General features: G+C 40.4%; 2 protein-coding genes across 3 annotated transcripts in view; both read left to right on the top strand.

Moving 5' to 3' along the window:
- The first annotated feature begins 1,265 nt into the window (after window positions 1–1,265).
- LOC310988497 (tumor necrosis factor receptor superfamily member 14-like) lies at window positions 1,266–7,271 on the top strand. Its single transcript, XM_083975134.1, has 6 exons — window positions 1,266–1,378; window positions 2,559–2,652; window positions 2,849–2,974; window positions 3,884–4,039; window positions 5,996–6,083; window positions 6,179–7,271. The coding sequence occupies exons 1-6, from the start codon at window positions 1,337–1,339 to the stop codon at window positions 6,411–6,413; spliced, it is 741 nt and encodes a 246-aa protein (XP_083831260.1). The 5' UTR covers window positions 1,266–1,336; the 3' UTR covers window positions 6,414–7,271.
- A 3,232-nt stretch (window positions 7,272–10,503) lies between these two features.
- prkcz (protein kinase C, zeta) overlaps window positions 10,504–23,583 on the top strand; it is a 111,423-nt gene continuing 98,343 nt past the window's right edge. For both annotated transcript variants that reach the window (XM_083975941.1, XM_083975942.1), the window contains exons 1-4: window positions 10,504–10,745; window positions 17,245–17,366; window positions 19,228–19,317; window positions 20,108–20,158. In XM_083975941.1, the coding sequence (XP_083832067.1) occupies window positions 10,669–10,745; window positions 17,245–17,366; window positions 19,228–19,317; window positions 20,108–20,158 (340 nt within the window). In that variant the 5' untranslated portion in view covers window positions 10,504–10,668. The remainder of the gene's footprint in view (window positions 10,746–17,244; window positions 17,367–19,227; window positions 19,318–20,107; window positions 20,159–23,583) is intronic.

Below are 23,583 nucleotides of genomic sequence, written 5' to 3'. Positions count from 1 at the left end.
GTTTCTGGCCTCAACCACCACATGAATGAATAGGTATTCTCTTTGCCTGTGTTTGACTTATCTCTCATGGGACTTTTGTCTCACTCATGTTTTACGGCACACGTGAATTAACCATAGACTGTTAACTCATTAAAACTGTGTTGAATTAAATAACATTGGTATAAAAACACCGAGGTGAATTCAGGTCATATGGGACAGTTTTTGGTAGATGCTCCGGTAGACTCATATAAAAACTATTAACTCGCTCCAATGATGTTTCATTGAATCATTTTAGGTCTTATCAACATTTTATGTTTTAATTAAATGGGAATAGCCTAGCCTACTTTTTTTTTTTTAGGCTACACACCTTCAAACATAACATGACACCCTTTTTCGTTTGGGCACCATGTTCAGGTAATGTGGGACAGTTTGTTTGGTAAAGTGGCCTGGCACATGAGTTTTTTCTGCGACACCAACAAATTTCAGGCATCCTCGGTCCCGAGACACACACGACCGCGCGAGTGCACGCACACGAGGCGGCGCCAAACAGGAAGAAAAGAGCGACTCCAAGCACCGTGAACCTGTTGAATGGTGTCAAACTGACGAGCAACAGCAGGTGAGCGACAGAGCGATTTTTTTTTTTTTGGAGTGATACGATAGACAACGGCAAAAATAAAAAGTCTGGTGTGTGAACGCAATTTAAGCGATGCCAGCCGCCATTCAAAATCAACAGAAGTAGAAGGCGATGTCTTAAATTGTGGATAATAGGGTATAATCCATGTTGTGGGTAGATTATGAGCTGACGGTAAATAGTTTTATTCAGGCTCCTGTTAATTTGTTAAACGACAGGATAAACAGGAGTCGGTTTGCTCTGAACTTCTGTTGGTCATTTTTCAAAGTCAGAGCAACTGTAATTACTGTAAAAACAGGTCAAATCAGTTGTTCACTTTAAACTTTAAGTTTCACTTAAGATTACAGTTAAGATTTTTGCTGACTTGTCAAAGTGAAATTGAAACTACACAAAAGATGCTTTAACTTCAACTTACAGTATCATGTTGCAAAGACATGTGCTCATAGTTCACTGTAGTCAGAGCTGTGGACAGACTTTGATCAGAGCAATGAGCTGTAAAAACAAAACAAACAAGCAAAAAACAGAATCAGCAGATCCTGTTTTCTTAACCAAAAATAAAACCTTCCTGACCCACAAGAACCAGGTGATCTACTGGTCACTGCTGATTTTACATGATCTACTTTCTACTTCCAGATCTTCTCCCCCAGGTTTTTAAAACTCACCTCATCCCAGATCTCAGTGACGTTGTGTCTTCAGAGCAAGAAAACAACAAAACTGCCATTGAAGATGACGTCTTGTATAAATCATCTGACAACTGCTACTTTGTTGGTAACGTTGTTTTTTTGTTTTGTTGGTAAAGTTGTAAATTGCAGATAATCACAGGAAGCCTGTGTTTACTGTGTCGTAGAGTAAATGTCACACTGCTGCTCCTCTCCATCATCTCTGTTTTTATAAACCTTTTTCTCTTCTGACTCTGTGTCTCTCTGTCATTCATATTCAATCATTTCAGGATCCTGAAAAACACTGTGGGCTCCTCAGTGCTCACATGGTAGAGTCAGTGTGTATCATTCAGGCTCCTAACCACAGCAGGCATGGTTTTAATGTGACCTGTTGCTCTTTGCAGAAAGTCACGTCCTCTGTCTCTGACTCTCACTGTGACAATAATACAGGCAAAAGTCAGATATGACATCAGCTGAACTATGTGAACATCTGGCAGGAAGTGTTTAAAAAAATGTTTTCAAACTTGTGTGTGTGGGTTGTTCCCTTTGAGAATCAGGGTGCAGCTACATTACAGCTTCATATTCTCTCTCTACACTGAGATGAGTCGGGTTTTAATTCACCACCAGCACCTGTTAATTATAAATCAAGTTTAATGGTTAAATGAAGATAAGAGGAACTCCCACACAGCAGCAATATAATGGTGGACTTTGATAGACAATAATAATATGGAATGATTAAAATCAGTGCAGTGAGCAACACATTTTCCTCTTGTTGTTCCATAACATCAGTAAGTGTCAGTGCAGAGGTTTCTGGGGAACAGTCCCAACAGTAGGCTACATGCTACATTTTTGTCAAAGTGCTTCACGCAAATGAATACTGGATCTCTTATTAATACTGGGTTTTAAAAGGTAAAAAAAAGTATCCCTGTGATATATCTTTATTTTTGTAGTGGGTAACAAACATTTAGCAAATGATAAATGGACATGAATTAACTCTCAGGAAGTTTTACATTTTTTGACAATGACTATGTCTCTTATAGTAATATGTTGATGTCAGAGAATACTAACAGCTCTTACCAGATCTTACGTGTGCAGCAACTTTAGCATTTCTTGTTTGAAATGACTGAATCCATATGATTATCTTTAGTTACAACTTTCTTATGTAGGTTTTATAGTAGACAGAGGTCAACTGGGTTTTGTCTATAGCAGGTTAAACTGCTTTTTCTTTGCATGTTTGCAAGTCCTGTGTCAAAATTTACTGACACAAAATATTTTGTTGTTCTTCACAGATACTTATGATGAGAGTCTCCAGAGGAAACACACTCACATGCCCTCCAACAGAGTACCAGATAGGAAATGAATGTTGTCCCATGTGTCCAGCTGGTAAGATCCAACTTAATGACATCATTTTACTGCCATGTCAGTAAAAGTGCTGTGAAAAGTCAGATTTTTTGGCAGCATGAAGAATGACATTTTTCCTTTTTACAATTTTTACCTTCAATTTAACAGTTTTTCACACAAACACAGTAGTAATGTATTATCCTGTATGAAAATTCATTGTTGGTTTTCTTCTCCACAGGAGAAAGAGTTAAAACAGATTGCACAGAGTCCATAATAACTTCCTGTCTGCCCTGTATTGACGGAACATTTGTGAGTCAACCAACTGGACTTAAACAATGTTTTCCTTGCACAAGCTGCAATCCAGGTAAATTTCTGTTAATACTTTTTCATTGTTTGTAAAAAAAAAAAAAAGCGTGTGTCTAAACTAAGCAGAAGTAAGCGTTATTTATGTGTTAATATAAGTCTTAAATAGTTATATCTTCCGACAGCAATCACTTACATAGAGTGTTTGGACCGAAACACGGGTCTGTCAGTCACTCTGCTCTGCTCTGAGCCGAGGAGAAAACTTTTCTTGTATCCTACAAGTTTTATCCAATGAGGAGAGAGAACGGCATGCAGGGCTGTGTGTGCAGCCAGAGCCAGTCTGGTGCAGCCAAGGGATGCGCCTGAATGTGGTGACATAGGGACGAGGGCGGTTATGGTGCGTTCAAGGCAACTCGTAGCTCGTGTTTTTCCGACCTGTGAAGTAGTACCAGTTCGATCTGGTACGAGTTCATGGGTCGGAAGTTACGAGTGGCCGTTATAGTGACTTTCACAGGTAAAACAGATCGGAAAAACACGAGTGGGTTGCCTGGAACGCTACAAAGTCGTAAGTCGTGACTTGAAGCTGTAATTTACGGTTTCAAAAGCCTGCCTAGAACGCAGCATTAGCCAAAACGACCGGATCGCTTACTTCTGCTTTAATTAAAATCATTAAGTTAGAATATCACTACAGATCCCCCGGTGTGAGATACGAGACAACTGGTAAAGATTGATTTGACAGAGTCTCTGTAAAGACGCAAAAACTTTCATTCATTCAGAGTTAAATGGATGTTAGTAATTTTACATTGATAATGATAAGGATTCGATTCATGGAGAAATAATCTTGTGAAAAAGGTGTGTACTGCAAGACCAGTCAAAACATAGTCATGAGACATTTACATGGTGATGGCTTTTTATGAAAACACATGTTTTTTTCGGGGTTTAACCACATGTAACCTCTGTGTGTTGACAGGTTCTGGTCTGAGAACAAAGCGTTTATGTACAACAACATCTGATACAGTTTGTGAACCACTGGAAGGACACCACTGTATAGACCCTAAAGGGAACAGCTGTCTGGTAGCAAGGAAACACAAAACATGTCTACCAGGAGAATTCATCAGTGAAAAAGGTTGGTTCCCTTCTTCTGACTTTAAGATTGCACTGTAGGTTATAAGGTCCAATATTTATAGTTATAAGAAGTAAAAACCATCTCAAATAGTTTTACAATCTTCCCTCTCAGGCTTCTTCCTGAAGATCCACTAACAACAATTCGATGAGCCAAGTTTGTGATTCAGTTTGATGATTGGCTCACTGTTTTTCTAGTTACTCATGGCCAAACTAATGACAGGTAACAGGATATAGTCTGCCCCTGTAGCTTGGTAAAACTCACCTATACACATGATCAGTCAGTGCTGAAATGAGCAGAGCTGATGTTGGCTGGATTTTGTGTAGAGCTATATGCTATACACTGAAGCTTTGGATCTGGTCAGGTGTAAACTATTGCAAGATTCAGTCTGCACATAAAACCAAAAAACACACATAAAACAATAACAGCTGATTTTCAGTCCACATGGAACTCATAAAACATTAAACATGAGAAGTCCTCAAAACTGCTGAAAAGTGTCAATGTATTAAACTCTTTCAAAGGCAGAACAAAGCAGTTCTTTATTGAGATGAAAAAATATAGAAGATTTTAGATTAACACTCAGACATCGGATCTTCCAGGGTTCTACTGCTCTTTTCATTTCATTTAACCTTCATTAAAGTCCTGAGGAGTCACTGGTCTCAAGGACGTTACTGGGGGCAAAGCTGAAGGCAGTGAATGTCTCGTTGTGACATCACAAAGCTAACAAAGTCCTCACTTCTCATTTTAAGGCTCAGTTTCCAAATACACGCTGTGTGCACTTCTCTGTGAACCGAGCACTTTAAAGCTTTAAAGTATTACTATAGAACCAAGAGCTGCTTTAAAATAAAAAAAAGACATGTAAGTTGCAGTTGATACAATATGTAACTGTCAGCTTTTAGATGATCAACTGACTGCATGGAGGAGAAATAATAAAGCCGGTTCGTGATGTGTGGTGCATGTAAAATACCAAAAATGTAATTATAATGGAATAGAGAACATACCATACTGTGCCATATTTGATATTTACATTGGCTCTCTGCTGAGAAATGGTGTGAAAATTGAACGAATTTCTGTTTTCAACATGTCCCCAGTAAACTGTTGATAAGCATATCATTAAGTGATAGGAAAATAAACTGTGAAACTGTCCATGTGTCTAATCTGTGGTCACACACTGAAATGTTTCATTTTGCTGTACCCGTCTTGTCTTTCCATGTTTGAGGAGTTTGAGGTCACTGAAAACATTTGATTGTTCTGTCCTGACAGTAGTGAAAATGAAACAAGGTGCATTTCAGTTATTGATATTGCTGCTATCTGCCTGCTGGTGGACGGACCAATGAGCAGACAGAACACACTATTCTTCAATTCAAGAAAACAAGCAGGAAGACACTCACGGATGTGGGAAAAAAAGCAGAAAATCCAAACGCAGGAAACAGAGTAAAACACGGCTCAGGACAGATTCAGGAAGAGGACAGTGATGGACTGGCAGAGACTTCTATACACAAGAAAGGCAGGGAGGGTTAGGCTCAGGTGGAACATTTTAGGATGGAGCAGACACAGAGAATGACAGGAAGTAAACCACAAATAGAAACAGTGAACCCACAACAACAGCTATGTTGCCCAAAGGACAAACGTTTATAGTTACGGTTTAAAAACAGGGAAAATGGCATAATTAACTCATGCTTAAACATGTAGATAATATCAGTGTTGTGTACAGTAAACACTAGTTGGTTTGTTTATGAAGTTGATGAAACTTTGTCCTTTACACTGAATCAAAAATTCATCTTGTTCTGCTCTTATGAGAAAAAAGCTGCAGCTGAACATCTCATCAAATATTGAAGAATGAACGGGCACTTTGGAAACTGAAACAGAAATGTTCAATTTTAAATTATGAAATGTGATTCTTTCTGTCATGATACATATTAACTAGTTTCAACATGTGTGTTATTTGTGTTTGTACAGGAACAGCCTCCACAGACACTGAGTGCTCTAACTGCAGTGAAGGAACATTTTCTGATGGGACATTTACATCTTGTCGACCACACACACAGTGAGTGACACTTTACATCACACTAAGACACAAGGTTTCTAACAGCTGCAGTGAATGTGTAGTTTACCTGTAAAAATGTCTCTCTGTCATTCCAGATGTGAATCAGGAAGTAAGCTGGTAAAAGCAGGAACTACTGAAAGTGATGCTGAATGTGGAGAAGAGGAGAATTCAAATTTGACAGGGATTGTGGTCGGCATTGTAGCTGTACTGCTGCTTTTTTTATTGATCGTCATTGCTCTACTGGTTTACCGTTTCAGGAAGAAACTATGTCCAGGTAAGATCTGTGTGCAGTCAAATAAAGTGTTATGGTTTAATAGATTAGTCTGCTAAGTCATGATATTAAGATGTCTTTCATTGGTTTTGTTTTTAGGCAAAAACAGAAATCCTCCAGAGGTATGTTTGTTACTGTCTTTTACAAGCTGAATGGACTATATGGTCAGTAGCTGATAATACTTGGTTTATCTCTAATTCAATTATTTCATCTGTTTATTATTATTTCACCAAAAAGGAAAACGGACTTGATGGACCAGAAACAGAGATGTTGTCACAACAAACACCAGAATGAGGTAAGTCGGCCTGATAATTTTCCTTGTGTTCTCTGTCACTGACTGAGCTGACGTCACTGTGTGAATCTGAACAACTGAACCAGACGTTTCTGCTTTAACTGAACATGTTTCTCTCCACAGTATAAAAGACGACATGGAGACAAATTCAATCGCAGTGTCTGTTCACTGCAGAGTAAATGTGCTCAGTGACTTCAGCTTGGGTGATGAATGAATCGACCTCTGAGTCCTCAGCCTCTGCTTCCTTGACGGAAGGTGTGTCAGTGGGATTGAGGAGATCCTCGAAGTATTCCTTCCACCGCCCGACGATATCCCCAGTCGAGGTCAACAGCTCCCGACTTTTAAACCTAAGTCCCAATTTTTCGCCATAAGCAACAACCCCAGTCTGGTGGAGTTCACTAAAAAAGTTGACTATGATATTAAAAAACTGTTTGACAAACCCACCCCACCCCCACATGAACACAACCTGACACTCCCTGAATGTACAGCTTTAAATGATCTTCAGAACAATAAAGACATTATTATAGAACGAGCTGACAAGGGTGGAGCTGTGGTGGTGTGGTGTTATGATAAATATGTCCTTGAAGCCAGCTACAGAACATCCAGTACTACACTGAACTGAGTTCGAATCAAGGGGGCAGTTGTCGGTCTGAGAAGTGAAGCTCACTTCCGCATTCAAAAAGCTGCAATCCCCCCGGCTGTCGCTGGGGGCTGGCTCCAGAAGGGAGCAACTCCAATCGAGCCCCATGTTAAAATAGCCGATTTTACAGCTTAAAAAAACATATTTACAGCCTGGTACATTTTATTTTTTTGGTCTCAATCGATAGTTTCTACCCCCGCACACACTCTGAGGGGGGTGAATTTTTTTAAAACTCTACCGTTTTACCAGAGCGATAGATCTATCGCTCTGCGTTTTACTATTATTAGGGTTAAAGTTCTGGCCAATCAGGGCGCAGAACCGTTGAGTGACAGGTCCGGCGACCGCTGCTACGAGGCCAGTGGGCGGGCCCTCGGCCGGCCAACGGCCGCACCGCTCCAAATATGGCAAGTAGAATCCAACATGGCGCGGTTCTAACCCCCGTAGTAGCGGCACAAAACAGACTCCCCAAAACCAATGGCTGACGTCACGGACGCTACGTCCATTCTTTTTACAGTCTATGGTTCGAATCCCCTTCTACAAATGAAGGAGGAACTCACAGCTCTTCTGAATAGAGTTAAAGACTGTGGTTGGATCAATGCTCATGAACAAGGCTTCTTATTATGTGAACACCCAAGAATTGCTGCCTTTTACATATTACCAAAAGTACACAAATAACCTAAAGATAATCCGCCTGGTAGGCCAATTATATCTGCAAATGGTACTTTGACTGAACCGGCCTCACAGTTTATTGATTATTATTTAAAACCTTATGTTGATAAGTTACCTTCATATGTACGGGACACCACAGATGTTATAAATATAAACTGAACCAGGTTGATAATGCTATTTGGGACTTTATGGTCACTTTAGATGTTGAAGCACTTTATACCAACATTGATCACTCTGATAGATTGAGAGCTTTCAATCACTATTTATCTGACAGAGAGGGTTTAATGCCCCCTACTGGCTTTATAGTAGAGTCGACTGAATGGCTGCAATTGGCCGTGGCTACACTGGCAGCACATTCCTCCATGTTCAGCCATAGGTTTGTCCTACTGTGTGTATGTGTGTACATGTGGGCAAGGGTATGTGCATGGTAGTGTGCATGCGGCAGTACGGCCTTGCTTTTAACAACATAAAGCTCTTTGTGCTGCAAAACTGTATGAAAAATGTTTTTAAAATAAAGACTGATTTGATTTGAAATGGTCATTGGGTCAGCTGCTGTCTCCAGTGCGTGCAACCAGAAAGACTTGAGACATGTTCCTGCTGCTCACAACAGAGGGACAGAGGCCAACATGAGGAATTACAGGAAAAAAATGTAACTCAACAACTTGGGATATTATTTGATGGGTTGCCATGGCAGCAGGGGACAGGAGGAAGTTAAGCTGACAGGATATGAGGGAAAGCAGCTGAATCTCCTGGGGGCAGATGATATCCTGTGAAGTGCTTTGGCGGCCCGTGGACATATGTTATTGTCCTTTAATGCTTCCCCCTGATCACTGATGATGAAAATGTTGCCTGTGAACACGGTGGAGCGCAGCCAGCTGAGCAACACTTCCAGTCTACACAGGGATGTGGAAGTCCCAGGATGGGCCACACTACAGTGATTATCTGTCTCCAGCAGAGGGCGCTTCATACTAATGTCTGATCTTAACAGGAGGAAGCCAATGGAGCCTGAACCTGGGGCAATCCAGACTAATCTTAATGCTCTACTGACCTCCACAGTAAGACAACAGTTGGATGGATTTCTTTCCTCTTGAATAGGGTTAGGGTTAGACCCATCTGCACTGTGTATAGTGTGTACAGTACAATTATTTTTATTTTGTTTTTACTCTATTTTTATTTTAGAAATATTTATCTATCTATGATTTATTTAACTCTTATGTATAGACCTATCACTTTCATTTACTATTCAGGAACTTTGTAATAAAATAATTTCAATAAAGTAATTTCTGATTCTCTCATACGTTTCACCTACTGCAGTGACAATTTGCCTGTAATCAAAGTCAAACATAAGACAAAAGGGTCAAGAGGCCACTAATGTGCCATGGGAATACACTGTACATAGGTAAAACAAGTGCGGTGACTGTGCTGTCTTTGTCTTTTTGTGAATGTTATTCATACTAGAACATAAGAAGAAAAAAAAACACATCTTATGCTGAGCAACAACAAACAAACCAAACCAAAAACACCTAAATCAACAAACAAACAAACTTGAAACATATTAATTTTTAAAATTGTATTATCCATGTTCAATAAGTCAATCAGAGTTTGGCTGAGTTGAGATTAGGCTCTTATAAGTAAAATTGAAATGAACAAATTCACTTAGTAACCTAATAGGTAGGCTATTTGGTCAGGAGTACTAAGAGTGTAATGCAATAGCCTACTAGCACATTTTTACAAAATAAAGATGAATTTGAATTATGTTTGTTATTCATTCACCGTATAGTTTCTACTACGAGTAATTTGCTGATACAACAGCAGGTGGCGCTTAAAAACCGCATGATGTTGAGGCCTCAACCATCACATATGAATGAAATGTAGGTAGGTCTATTCTGTTTGCCTGTTTGCCTTGTCTTTCATGGGACTTTTCTCTCACATGTTTTCTCATGTTCTCACGTGAAGACTTTACTCATTAAAACTGCGTTGAATTAAATAACATTGGTATAATAACACTGATACAAAAAACATGCGAAAATTAACAGCAAACTATTTAAGGTAATTGAAGAGACAGCCTTTACTGTAATATGCTGGAATATGACAAGGAGACATCACAATAAAGTTGAATTACGTATTTGTTAGTTAAATAAAACCACCCCGAAACTACAAAGGAAATTTAAACTCAGCGAGTTAATAATTCACTGTCATACACTGGATACATACTTTCATGAATACTGAAGTGTTTGTGTTTATTTTTCCTCGAGACGCCCCGTTAGTAACAGTCTGGGACAGGTGAATTTGGATTACGGTAACCATAGTGAGCCATGAAACTGTGTCAAGTTACTTTGAGTTTACACTCGTGCGATCAGTGGTGAAGAGTCTTTACCTTCAAAATAAAAGCGCTATACTGCCCCCTAAGGCCAATCACAGCACATATCTATTGGCGTTTGTATTATTTTGAAACACCAAACCGGAAACAGCAACGTTATTCGATCCACTCTGACGATTCCTCCGCCAGCAAACCCTCTCTATGGTGTCTAAAGCAAAGAAACTTTAAAGTAGCTCGACAAGTGTACTTTGTGACACGGTCAGACGAAGCGGTAACTTACTTCTGCTCGTGTTATGTAAACTTTTTAGTTTTACCGACGTCACCGGGTATACGGCGAGTTTCAGGCCTGTCCCGTTCCCGTTTGGCTCGTTGGGAGGTGAACCGGACTGTACAATGCATATGCTAGCGTCAAACGGATCCATAATGGACCTGGGCACGGAGGTGGTGAAAATTAAAACACACTACAGTGGGTAAGTAGCTGTCCGGACTGAGGGAAGGGGTGGTAGACACTAGTTAGCTGTCAGCTAACGGTGATAAGGAGAAACACCTGTTGACAGGAGACTTCACAAAGTTTAAGCTAGGTCAGTCACTGTGTACCTGGACCATGCTAAACTCACCTGGTATCAGAACAATAATGAACATTTTAATTAATGACACGTGTGTTATGTTTCCAATGCTCCCCCACCCTGATACGAACATTTAATTCTTATCAATATATTTTTTTTATTTCATTTTGCTGCAGCATTTGATTTGTTATTACAAGGTGAGGGACATCATAATTTTTTGAACTCTGTCTGGAACTGTGCCATTGCACTCTATAATCCACTATCTTTTATTCTTTGCTTTAGTATCGAGTTGATGAAATTAACTTTGTTGTAACTGAGGTGCATCCAGTGTTATTATTGAATGAATGGTCAAGTGAATCTCTTTCTTTCAAAATTATTTTTATTGAGTTTTCCTTGAATGCATTTTAACAGCAAATGTCAGGGCACAAGGGATTCACTTCAACATTTAAAAAATAAATAAATAAAATAAATACATTATCAAAGTAAAAACAATGCCAAGAACATACAGAATCAAATCATACCAAAACAATGCAAGTTAAATAAAATAACCATATGAAAGAATGAATGGTCAAGTGAATCTCAATCTTGTTTTAAAAGAGACCTGAATGTGCATAAAAACTCAGCATAGTGAAACAGTTCATGAACAGACTGTCTGAAAAGAATTTACAAATTTACATCAAATTATATAACAAACACATGTGATAGTGTGATCTGGTTTGAGAGACAGATATATAACATAGTCATTTCCAAAAAGGGCTCTTTAAATACAGAGGTACCAATACACACCATCTCTCTCTATATTACAAAACTTTTTGTAAAACAACTAAGCCTTCTTCCAAACACTAACAAAAATGCAATGATGTCACTAGAAACAGCAACATAATGTTATTGGAGATCCTTGATGCTGAACTCTGTTTAATCCTTATTCCTCCTCCCAGTCTTTGTGCCGAGGTTTCACTGTTAATCACTATACATAATATTTAACGACTGTAAACCTGTCACTCCTGGATCGTATATCACTAGAGCACCGACCTGCACTGTTTGTGGACTTAAATCACAGCACGTCTCTATTTAAACACTCTGTGGGTCTGATTTTTTTTTTTTTTTTAAAGGCTGCCTCATCTTTTGTCCTTAGGGGTTATGTCATTTTTCACATTAAGTTCAGCTTGGATAGATAACACCAGTCTACTGTTTTTTAGCTCCAAAGATTACAAATATAGAAAGTTTTTATCTTCCAACAGTCTGGAAAATACGTTGTGCTTAATTTCTTCCTCCTTGACAGAAGCAATTCTTTAATTATCTTTTCCACTCAACAAAAACATTAACATTAACATTTCTGCAGCAGCTAGTTATCTTCTGAGACAGGTTGTAGGCTGGATCTTTGGTATGAGGTATTTCTGAATTTTTACTCCATAAAACACACAAGTGTACCTTGAGATTTGTCTCTTTTGGTCATCTTACAGTTAAAAATGCAGATGATTGGGCTTTACACATGACCTGCTCATCCTTAGACAGACATTGATTTGTGCTTGTATCACAGTACAGTGAGGAAATGCAGTGGTGGTATAATTTAAACATTTCATTTTTATCGATGTTGGTATAATTTGGGTTCTTCACCTTGAAACCAGAGATGGTTAGAATTACAAGAAGAGGCAAACAGTAAGGTTTTATACACCCCTGCATGTCTCCTAATCTAAACAACTCCATAGTATCATGGACAGCAGGTGAACGACGTTCATGTTTTAAACTGTCTGCCCTGACACCAAAGTGACAGACATGATAATGTAATGAAACTAACCAAATAAACAAAATATTTGGCACTGATTTGAGACTTTGGGTCCACTTTGATATGTGTAATAAGCTAATATAAGCCAATAATGGTGACCTGCTGGTTTACAGTGGTTTCAGAGAGTACCGCATTCACAGTGGGTGCACCTGACCACAGTTTGAAGCCACAACAAACGTTTTTTGATTTTTGGCAATTTTAAAGTCGGGGAATTTCATCCATTTTCAATTAAATTTCAATTAAATTTACAGCACAATCAAACATATACATCCGTGGGTCTGATTTCTCTCTGAGGCCACTGTGTTTGTGGGAATACATCGTTAGGAATTTGACATTGATAAAAAACAAAACAAATATACAGTAAATATCAATCTTACATAAGAACTGCCTACTATGCGCTGCCATGTATTGGTGCATGAATCAATGAATTATGTTGAGGAATGCCTTCTAGATCTGTGCTGGATTAACAGTAACAAGGTCCACAGTACACTGGGACTGGCACGCACCGGCATCCCATAATCAAGAGATCAGAAAAGGTTAAACAGACCAAAATATTGTGGTCTGAGAATGAACGGCCACCTTGTTAAAAGGTTTATTGAGCTACTTAGCATGAAGGACCACATAGCAGAATAACATTGTGATGAGTTGTCCTCAGCCCTGTTAACTTGGGGAGTGAAGGTTTTAAAATGACACTGGTCTATAATTTGTCTGTTCGTTCATCCATCATAGGTCATCATCAGTCTATCATAAAACAGACCTCCGTGTTCTTGAAGGGAACTGGGGGGCTTCAGCTGGCCTATTCATCTGGTCACTTTGTCCAGTTGTTGGACAGTGAGCTTGTAGGTAGTGTTAGGTGTTGGGCCACAATCTGGGATGTTTCCTTTGCGGGACAGGTGTCTTCCTGTCTTCTCAGGTGGCAGTACGCTGATGTTGAACTCACTTAAAACTCTGAATTAGGTCAGAACTGTTTCTCAGCTCTCAGCTTGGTCATATCCGCAAATGTATTTTTAGAGGGGAGTGTGTGTACACAGAGACTGGGGGGTGATGTGTCCCCATTAAACTCAGCCAGATCCAGTTAGTTTTTAGACACAACCCTCCTGAATGGCATAAGTATGTTGCACATACTGAGCAGACAGAGCACATTTACACTAGGCTGCACGATATTGGACAAAACTAACATTGTGATATTTTCTTTTCTGCAATATTAAGAAATATAGAGTGTTTCCCCTAAAGTGTATTTTTCCCCAACAGGACCCCCAACCAATTGTAGTCCATTATTTGGCCTAATGAATATTTTAATGGAAAAGACCAATAATATACGTCTAATGCGTTGCTGTTGTTTCATTACATTCATTACAATGCATTTCTCCTCTCAGTGATGGCACTCTCCCTCGCTCCTCTCACATGCACGTGCACTCAGTGAGGCCTCACGATTACAACTGTTGAGAACTCAAAGCGGAGCATGGAGCTGGTTCAGAGATGGAAGCAAAACATCTCTGAACCAGCTCCATGCTCCGCTTTGAGTTTTTCTGAAGCAAAACAAAAGTTAAAGGGACAACGACGAGTTTCTCCATCGGCAGAACGAAAAAATTCCGCGACAATAAAAAAGTCTCATATTAATGTGGATGAATCTACGTTACCCACACTTGTTAATGGGTCCATTTTCGATAAATATATCGTTTTGTCTCTATCGTTATTTTGTTATTATGTGGTGGTGGAAATGCTGCCTGGCGGGTCATGTGAATAACGCCGCCGAATCGCCGTTTATGGTTGGAACTACGACGGTATCTGATCGTCTTCGAACCTCTGACTTTCATTCTTGATGAATGAAAACATTCTTGGCCCCTTTAACATGTTATAAAAAAAAAGAGAAAACATCGCACCTCCTGCCATGTGACTATTGCACATGCGCACATCGTGATGATGATGGTCAAACAATATATCGTGCAGCCCTAATTTAGATTCTAAGTCACTATACAACTCACATTTACATGTTTTTGTGATTCAGTACAACAATCCAATTGAAGACCGGTCTTGGTCTCAAGACTTTGAGGGGGTCGAGACTGATTCAAGACCAAGACCTAATTCCCTTGGTCTTGGTCTTGACTCAGTCTTGAGCCCCTCAAAGTCTTGGTCTTGTCTTGGTCTTGACCACAACACCAATTAGTTTGTTCGAGAACTTTGATGGAATGAAATTCAGTGTGTTCACCACTGGCAATTTATTATAGAACAGGAAACATGATCAAAGATTAACATTGTTACTGACCAGACACTGGCTGCCATTGTGACATCTCTTCTTTACTACATAGGCTCCCAGTGACTGATTATGGACAAGAGGGCGAGAGGATGTTCCCATGTTTGCTAAAGAGTTTTAGTTTCATTTAGAGCTGCAGTCATTAGTTGTATTTCATGAAGTGATTGGTAATACATCACTTTAAAAAAAATCTTTTTTATAATAATTAGTCATTTTGACATCTACCATCAATAAAAAAGAATTATACAATATCATCACTGTAATCCTACATTCTGTATGTATGGCACATTGTATAGGTGTAACCTTTCTGTGTACGTGTCTGTGTGTGTGTCGCTCCACATCGACTCGTGTGGGTGTTAACGGTATGGGGCAATGCTTGCTGGGAAACAAGCTGTCCCTGCTCCACCTTGTCAGAGTCCAACAAACACTTGCCATAAACACTTGGCCACACACACCCAGAAACCTGTCGGACACACTCACACAGACTCAGTCACTCTGGCTCCTGCATGTATACCTTTTATAAAGTGTGTTTACGGTGGTGGTATTTGTTTACAGCATGAAAAAAAACACACACACACACCCATTCACACATCACTGGTGTGTTCAGCACTTGTTACTACTGTTGTGTGTGAGTAGGGCCCACAGTGTCGTATCCAGCAGCGACTGAGCAGTGAGGGTTGACGTTGAAACTGAACATGCACACCCTTCTCTAGACTGATAAGAGTACTTGAAGGTCGGCACTGATATAATATTCAGCTACACTGTGTTTTCAGTTTCAGGTCAAACCAATCCTTCATGGCCACTGGTTTCACTGGTTACCTGCTTCATTTATGATATTTAATACAGCATAGATAATAAATGACAGGGGAAGGGGCTTCACTCAATTGTGTAAAGATTGTCTTTCTAGTGACAACCAGGGCACAGTGGGTATTTAACTTGACTCATAAGCCTGTCTGTCGCCTGATTGATGAAGACAAACCTTTAGTCAGCGTTAGGCAGGGCAGGATATTAAACATCAGTATTTTGCCAATCCACATTTTGAATCATGATCTGAATCCTGTTTTCACCCTGTTTTTATTGTGAAAGTCCTGACTGGAAGTTTTAACTCAGCTCTTTCAGCCATTCTGCTGCTTCTTTTTGACATCAGTCTTCTGCTCACTTTTACTATTCTGTTGACAAAGTGTATCACAACTAATCACACTTTATGCTCAATTCAGTGGTTGTAAACCAGCTAGCCCCGCCCCACCCCACCTCCTGTTTCCCTGCCTGCAGGCAGATCACTGGTCCTGCAAACACACTCAAACTCCACTGACATGGCCAAGACTAGATGCTGGCTTTTGATACTGAATGTGTCAGTTAACTTCATGCAAGCTGGTAAGCAGCTGAGACTCACTGGAACCAGCAGTAAATGACTGCGTTTACATGGACTTCAGTATCCCAGTTTTGATGGTTATCCTGATTTTGATCAAATTCGGGAAACTGATTATTCAGTATCCCCGTATACATGATAAATACCAGTATCCTGGTTTCTGATTACTCCGTATTATGTGCGCATGCACGTTTAATGTTTATTGTTTACAACAGGAAGCGCGGACAATTGGAAATCTGTAATTTATTAGCGACAGACTTGAATAGGTCGGCATTTATATGTTTCCTTCCATCTAAACATCCTGTTATATTGAGCTATTTCATTACAGAAAGGCAAAATTCAGTTTTCACGTCATTCCAGAAATATGCTCTTGTCGCCACCATCTTGTTAGTTGTAACGTATCTAAGGTAACGGTTACATCAGTTGGCTGAAGCGGCGCCTGCGCAGATGGTGAGCGGCTTCCAGATATCGAGGTGAGGTGTTTACATGCTTCAGTATCCTAGTTTCTTTCGGAGTACTCCAGGCAGCAAAATTGTGTTTCTCAAAATCGGGATATCCTGATTTCTGAAATTGGAAAATGGTGTTTACATGCTCAAAATCAGGATACTTAAAAACCCTGATCAAAACCGAGATATTGAAGTCCATGTGTCAGTGATGCACAAAACACGCTGCCCAGTGTCCTCCTGACATTACACCATTAACTGTGTTATAAACCCAGGAAACAGTTTCCTCCATCCTTTAACCTGTTTGAGCAGCCAAACATTCTTTCAATAACATGTCAAATAACAACCAAACTAAAAGGATACCAAGAGTGAGCGACCATGTCTCTAACCTGCAGTGTCAGACCAGAGGAAAAGTTAACTCTGTATTCAGTGAGAGTGAAGAGTTTCATTTTGGTGTTGACTCCTTGAACCCCCTGAGGGATCTCTTGGTCTCCGCTTCACTTAGACAAAGTGACTCAATCTTGACATTTTCTGTGTGTGTGTGCATTCAGGGACATGTTGATCACAGACTTGGCTGCCAAGGTAACCTTTGTGGAGTTGTGTGACGAGGTGAGAACGATGTGCAGCGTTGCCAGGCAGCAGCCCATCACGCTCAAGTGGATCGATGATGAAGGTGGGTGCTCTACAAACCCTGTACATCAGTTTGTGTGATCTCATCCTGAAGGCAGCCTCTGTGCCCTTTCTGGGCGACTGCTAAATTCTGGCCCAGTGACAATTTTCTGGGCTACCGGCCAGTGTAAATCCATTAGCCTACTACTTTTTGCAAAAGTCTTTATTTGTTCAGAAATCTAAGTGAATGTTGCATAAATTAAGTGAGACTAGGTCAAAACCTTGTATATGTCTGTCTGCACTGCCTTTGGTTAAATCCTGATATTATCATTAACATCTTCTGTCAAAATCACCAAACACATCAGTAAAAGACAAAGGCTGTAGTACTGTGATTTTAACTTACAAAAGAGAGTAAACAGAAAACCTTAACTGGTGACAGCAGCGACATATTGTTGTCACTCCATCCCAACCCATTCTTGTGGACATGATATCCCAGTAACTTATTGATGTAAGTTCATGATGTGATGGCACATACATTCTCTGGGGCTCATGGATGAATTGCTTAGATTGTGGCAGTCAAAGGTCTAGATCACCACAAAACACATTTTTGTCTATAATGCAATAATTCATACTAAGTATGACCCAATTTAACATAAATAAACGCTAGACTCCAGCTCCATGCAGCAGAGTAGGAGGGCTGCTAGCTGTCCCGGATGCTAGCGAGTGCTAGTGGCAGATGCTATCCACCACCGCTATCACCTGCTAGCTCAACTCTAACTTCTGCTAGCGGTGGCGGCTAGCATCCGCCGCTAGCACCCGCTTCCCAGCTCACCACAACAACCCTTCTACTCGTTACAGCATAACACTCGAGGCTCCTGTTGTCAGTGACGTCCGGGTGACGTCCGGGTAATGGCAAGCCACTCCAGCGCTTCATTCGGACTGTATTTCCTTTTCTTTGCATCCTGACAACTGCTGCTGCTGCTGCTGCTGTCAGGGGCAGGAGGCTACACAGTTCAGCCTGAGAGGAGGGGCCCATGTTTTGTTTACAAACTGCAACAAACAAACCTCCAGACTCTAACTTTAATCAATGATGTAACTCAAGGAGAGGAGGAAAGATTGTCACATTATTTCCTTAAACTTAACAGGTTGGTGGAGGAAGGCAACTATGAGGCTCTAATCCCAGTAATAAACAAACCAACTTGTGTAAAAGCTGGACAGTTTCTCAAGTCTTTGTGCTACAGCCTCTCTAGCTACTCTGGTCAGCCTTTTTGATTTGGTTTTGATTACTTTAACTTTGTTGGGGGACAGTCATATGATCCTAGCCTGATGCATCAGCCGCTTATTTCATTACATTTTATATAGCGTCTGAACACGAGCCATAGGGATTCGGTTGCTTCCGGGAGGCGGTTGCTTACATCCGAAACGCATTGCTAGTTTCCTGACTACATGGTTGAGGCAAATTAAATTTGCCGGAACCAGTAGGCGGCGCTAGCCTGGCTAATATGATCCATCCTAAGACGGTATTTCTCAGTCTATGGATCTTTGATTAATATATTAATCATGATCATCAGAAATGCTTTTCACAATTTCCTAAATCCCAACGTTATGTGCTCAAATGTTTTGTCTGATTAGTTCCGAACTGAATATAATCTTTAAACAAATAAAAGCTGCACATTTTCAATTGAACAACTAATCTCTTTGTCAACTGATAGTTGCAGCTCTAATCAAGTAGTAATTATAACAGTGTTGATAGAAATGTGTTTCTGCTTGTGTGTGTGTGTGTGTGTGTGTGTGTGTGTGTGTGTGTGTGTGTGTGTGTGTGTGTGTGTGTGTGTGTGTGTGTGTGTGTGTGTGTGTGTGTGTGTGTGTGTGTGTGTGTGTGTGTGTGTGTGTGTGTGTGTGTGTGTGTGTGTGTGTGTGTGTAGGAGATCCTTGTACCATCTCATCTCAGATGGAGCTGGAGGAAGCGTTTCGTATTTACAACCGGACCAAGAAGTCTGGACTGCTGCTGCATGGTGAGATGGTTCTACATCTCATAACAATTTATATTTTACACACACACAGTATTTATTTATGAATGTATATATATATAAATTTATTAGGCATTTAAAGCCCCGGTACGAAGCTTTTAACTGGATTTATACGCAAAAGTCTCTGGTTTCTGCTGATGTGTCTCTACCTACAACAACAAATGAGCCCATCAGTGTGAAGATACACTATTTCTAAGTAGTCTAATTCTATACCTCTGGAAGGCATGGTTGGGTCAGACCACTGACGAAACGATACGAATAGATACATTACCTCATCCATATGCACACTGCAGATAGCTGCTAAAAAAAAAAAGTTTTCAAAGCAAGTCCCGTCTTCTTTCCGACGTTTCCAAAACAAATCTACACGCGCCGGCCAGACAATTGTCTTCATGACAGTGGGAAATGCAGTCTTAATTCCGGCAAAACACCACCGCTTTCGTCCACAGGGGCCGCCAAAATCAACACTAAATGAAAAGTCTGTACAGGGGCTTTAAATATGCACTACAACTACATGCTATGAAACTCTAATGCATCTCTATATGAGACTGAAAGACCATAGGCAAGTTTAGTACCTTAGCAATAGGTTAACAATTAAGGAGTGAGAAGGAACTCCACACACTCTATACGACCCTGTAGGCTTTTTTTTTTTTTAATTTTTAAATTTTTTACAATATTGTAATCTTCCCAAAGTGTGGAGATGACTTTGTGTTGAAGATGTTCGGGTATAAAAAGTTAAATTCATGCATAATTCAAGGTGTCAATGTGTCTTCTGCAGTCTTCCCCAGTATCCCGGAGCGGCCCGGTCTGCCCTGCCCTGGAGAAGACAGTGAGTAAATCAGCTTTTCACTCTTCATCCCCCGGTAGGTCCTAATTACAGGGAGACCCCTAGTGTTAGGTGGTCATGGATACACAAGATCCCATTAAACCAGGTTAAGCACCAGTGTAGAAACCTTTGGCGTAAGGAATAAACGGATGAGTAGAAGAGCTCTTTGGATCGCTATGGTTAGATGTTACTGTCAGTAGCTCTAGAGGTCCTAACTAAGTACAAACTCTCAGACAGTGATGATTAAGGATTCATTTCCTGCACTTAATCTTATCAAGACTTGTGACAAATACATCACATTTGGTTTATAAAAAAAAAAAAGTTATGAGCAGAATAACTGAAATACTACAGGCACTATAAAACTGTGGCCACAAAGTGTAATGATTAAATATAAAAAAAAAGCCAAAATGAGAAAATTATTCTGAAACTATGAAATCATTGTCACTTACATCATATCACACTATCAGAAATGAGTTTTCCCTGGAAGTTAAATGGCTTTTTTATCACTTGACATGAAATCCTGTCCTAACTCATGCATTCAGACGGCTTGGTAGAGGAAAGGATGTCAGGTCATTAAAATGGAAGCTTAAAGTCATTTCAGCTTTTGGGACATGACTGTGCTCAGCCAATTAAATGACTCTCTTATTAGAGTACACAGGATGTTGTGAGCAAATTGGACGGTTTGCAAAGGGTTCACTGTGGTAAGTGCACTCACTGATGGAGTCTTCACCTTTGATGAACTTATACGTATGAATTCAGTCTGCGGACCAATTGCAGACCGTCTTGACAGTGCTGACCTTTAAGATAATAGGGAGCCAGAGAGTCCAAAAATAGAAGAATCATATTAGTTGTGGTGGACCATCCAGTTTTGTACATATAGCAGTGCTCTGTCAGACTCGGAGTAGGAAATGTTCCACAGAAATACTGCCTCCAACTCCCAGCTCAACCCATTTCACATCCTCTGTGAGTATGACCAGGAAATATTCAGGTCTATAGTGGACGGATTGAAACCCACCAATGGCAAACTTCGGCCTTATGGTTGGAGAAAAGATGAGATGTCATCAAACCTCAGGGTTCATCCACTGTGGACCATGAATATCTACAGCAGTTTGGCCTGTAGTGACCAAACCATCTTTGACCGTCTGATATCTCCTTGGCTGGCCGTCCCCACTGACACATCTGAGTCAGGTGACTGTTGTTACATGCAGTGTCCTTATCTGAACATTTCCAGCATGGTTCTACCATTAGTGCATGATGTTTTCTCCCTAAAAATGCCTAAAGATTGTAATTGAGGTGTAATATCAGTTGAGCCATTAACTCAACCAGCCCCTGTACTACTGCTCTTTTTCTCTCACGTATTCCCATGTTGTTTGCTGCACTCCCTGGCTGTCAATTTGCTGTGACAGCATGTTTCAGCAGCTTGTGGACTGCAATGTGTGTGTGTGTGTGTGATTTTGTGTGTGTGTGTTTGATGGGGGGTCAGCCCTGTGCTTTTGCCCTGAGGCAGACCACGAGTGTACTGTGCGAAGAGCAGAGTGTGACTGTCATACTGTAGGTAGGTAAAGGATACGCACAGACACACACACACTTGCGTAGACACGACACACACCAGGTCAGTGTGTCTGTGTGCTAAGGCTTTGCTTCTTGTACCCGGTGGATGATATATAATGTTGTATATGTGACAATAATGACTGTGGCTTCCTGCTGTGTTTTCTCTTCCGTTGAAATCTCATTTACATGCTGTTGATGTAAATAAGTGGAAAGAGGGGGAGTGATAGAGCTGCTGTTTTCAGAGAGGAGGAGGGAGAGAAGAAGGAGGATGAGTTGAGGAGGAGGAGGAGAACACCAGTGTTTCTCATTCATTTGTAGTGTTTGTTGAAGAATGCTGCAGGAGTAGTTGGGTGCCTAAAAGTGAGCAGAATGATAAAGAGATGAGATGTTGTTGAGCTCTACAGTGTCACTCAGTTGAGGATACCAGGGACTTACTCATTTTGTAGCTTATTACTCATTTTTCTCCTCCACCCTCACATACTGTAAACTCAATAAGGAATGGATACAGATACACATTGTATATGAATACCAGTTACCAGCATTACACTGGGCATAATCTGACCATGAAGATGATTATAGACACAATGATAAACACAAGAACACCAGAATGTAGCTGTAAGCAGATTTGAAGATGTATTTGTTAATTTAGAATATTTACTAACTTCTCCAAAGGAAACAGGTTCTATAATGTTACAACTCAGTTTAACTATTAGTCAGTGTCCACAGAAGACAATACAGTTGTTCATAAGAACATTTAATAAACACTTGTATCTGATTATTTGCAAATTGATTATATTATGGGGACTACACTGCGACTATCAGCAATGACACAGAATAATGATGATAATCAATATCAGTAATCTGGATCTCTGCTCACTGCAGAATAAATGTTTGAGCGCTTGTTATATGGGACTGAATAACCGAACTGATTTTAGATCCAGATTAGCATTATACAATACAAATGAAAATAAAAAGTGGTGTAAAATGATAAAAAAAATAAATAAAAAGAGGCGTCTGAGTACACAGAGCTCTGTGTTTGTAGCAGTCCTGGGGAACTCTGTGTAACAAGATGAAGGGCTCTCGTCTGTACCCACACAGTGCAGCAGCTCTACAGGAGTCCCTTCTTTCTTCACATAAAAGGTGGCAACCCTAACTCATGCTGACCATGGCTGTCCACCACGTAGCAGATATCATGGCAACCCCTCCAATAGTCGATGAAGCCTTTCACTCTGAATCAGTGTCACAGTGGTTCTAGAGGAACAGTGAGGGAGGCACCAGATTCATTAGGATTCATCCTCGGGGGACAATGGGTATCTGTGCCACGCTAAATGGAAAAATTGAAAATAGTGGGCTGATGCAGCTTTCCCCCAAATCAAGCTGGCAATTATTTTTTCCATTATCTTGTCACTCCCCTTGTTACCAGCTGTCACAGTCTGACACCTCTGCCTTTGTTCTGTCCTGCAGTCCAATTAATTCCCAGTGTAGATACATCCAGTTTATTGTCTCGCATTTTATAGTAAATGTATCTTTCCAAAATAAACAGAGGAGGGGTGAGGGCTGGGTCAGGGTTAGAGGAGATCTTACTGCTCTATGGAGAAAACTGACCGAGGTCTGACAACAATGGACAAGTCACCCCTTTAAAGCAGCTTTTTTTTTTCAGGCTTAAAGTGTAATTTTGTGTGTGCGTGTGCGCACGCGCGTCTGTGTGTGTGTGTGTGTGTGTGTGTGTGTGTGTGTGTGTGTGTGTGTGTGCAGAGTGAACAAACCCCCTCTGTGTGAAGAGAGGATGATGGAGGATGGGAGGAGGTGGAAGTGTTGAAATCCTCGATGATGCGCGCGGTGGATGGAGGCTGCCCTGCCTTGCACTGGATTCTCTG

Source organism: Trachurus trachurus, assembly GCF_905171665.1.
Source record: "Trachurus trachurus genome assembly, chromosome: 7".
In the NCBI taxonomy this organism is placed as follows: Eukaryota; Metazoa; Chordata; class Actinopteri; order Carangiformes; family Carangidae; genus Trachurus; species Trachurus trachurus.
The sequence above is the reverse complement of the archived record's forward strand: the minus strand, read 5'-3'. Positions and strand labels throughout refer to the sequence as shown.

Coding starts and splice junctions, on each gene's coding strand:
- LOC310988497 (XM_083975134.1), top strand. CDS start 1,337: ATGACGTCTTGTATAAATCATCTGACAACTGCTACTTTGTTG. Junction 1,379..2,558: donor TGACAACTGCTACTTTGTTG/GTAACGTTGTTT, acceptor TGTTCTTCACAG/ATACTTATGATGAGAGTCTC. Junction 2,975..3,883: donor TTGCACAAGCTGCAATCCAG/GTAAATTTCTGT, acceptor GTGTGTTGACAG/GTTCTGGTCTGAGAACAAAG.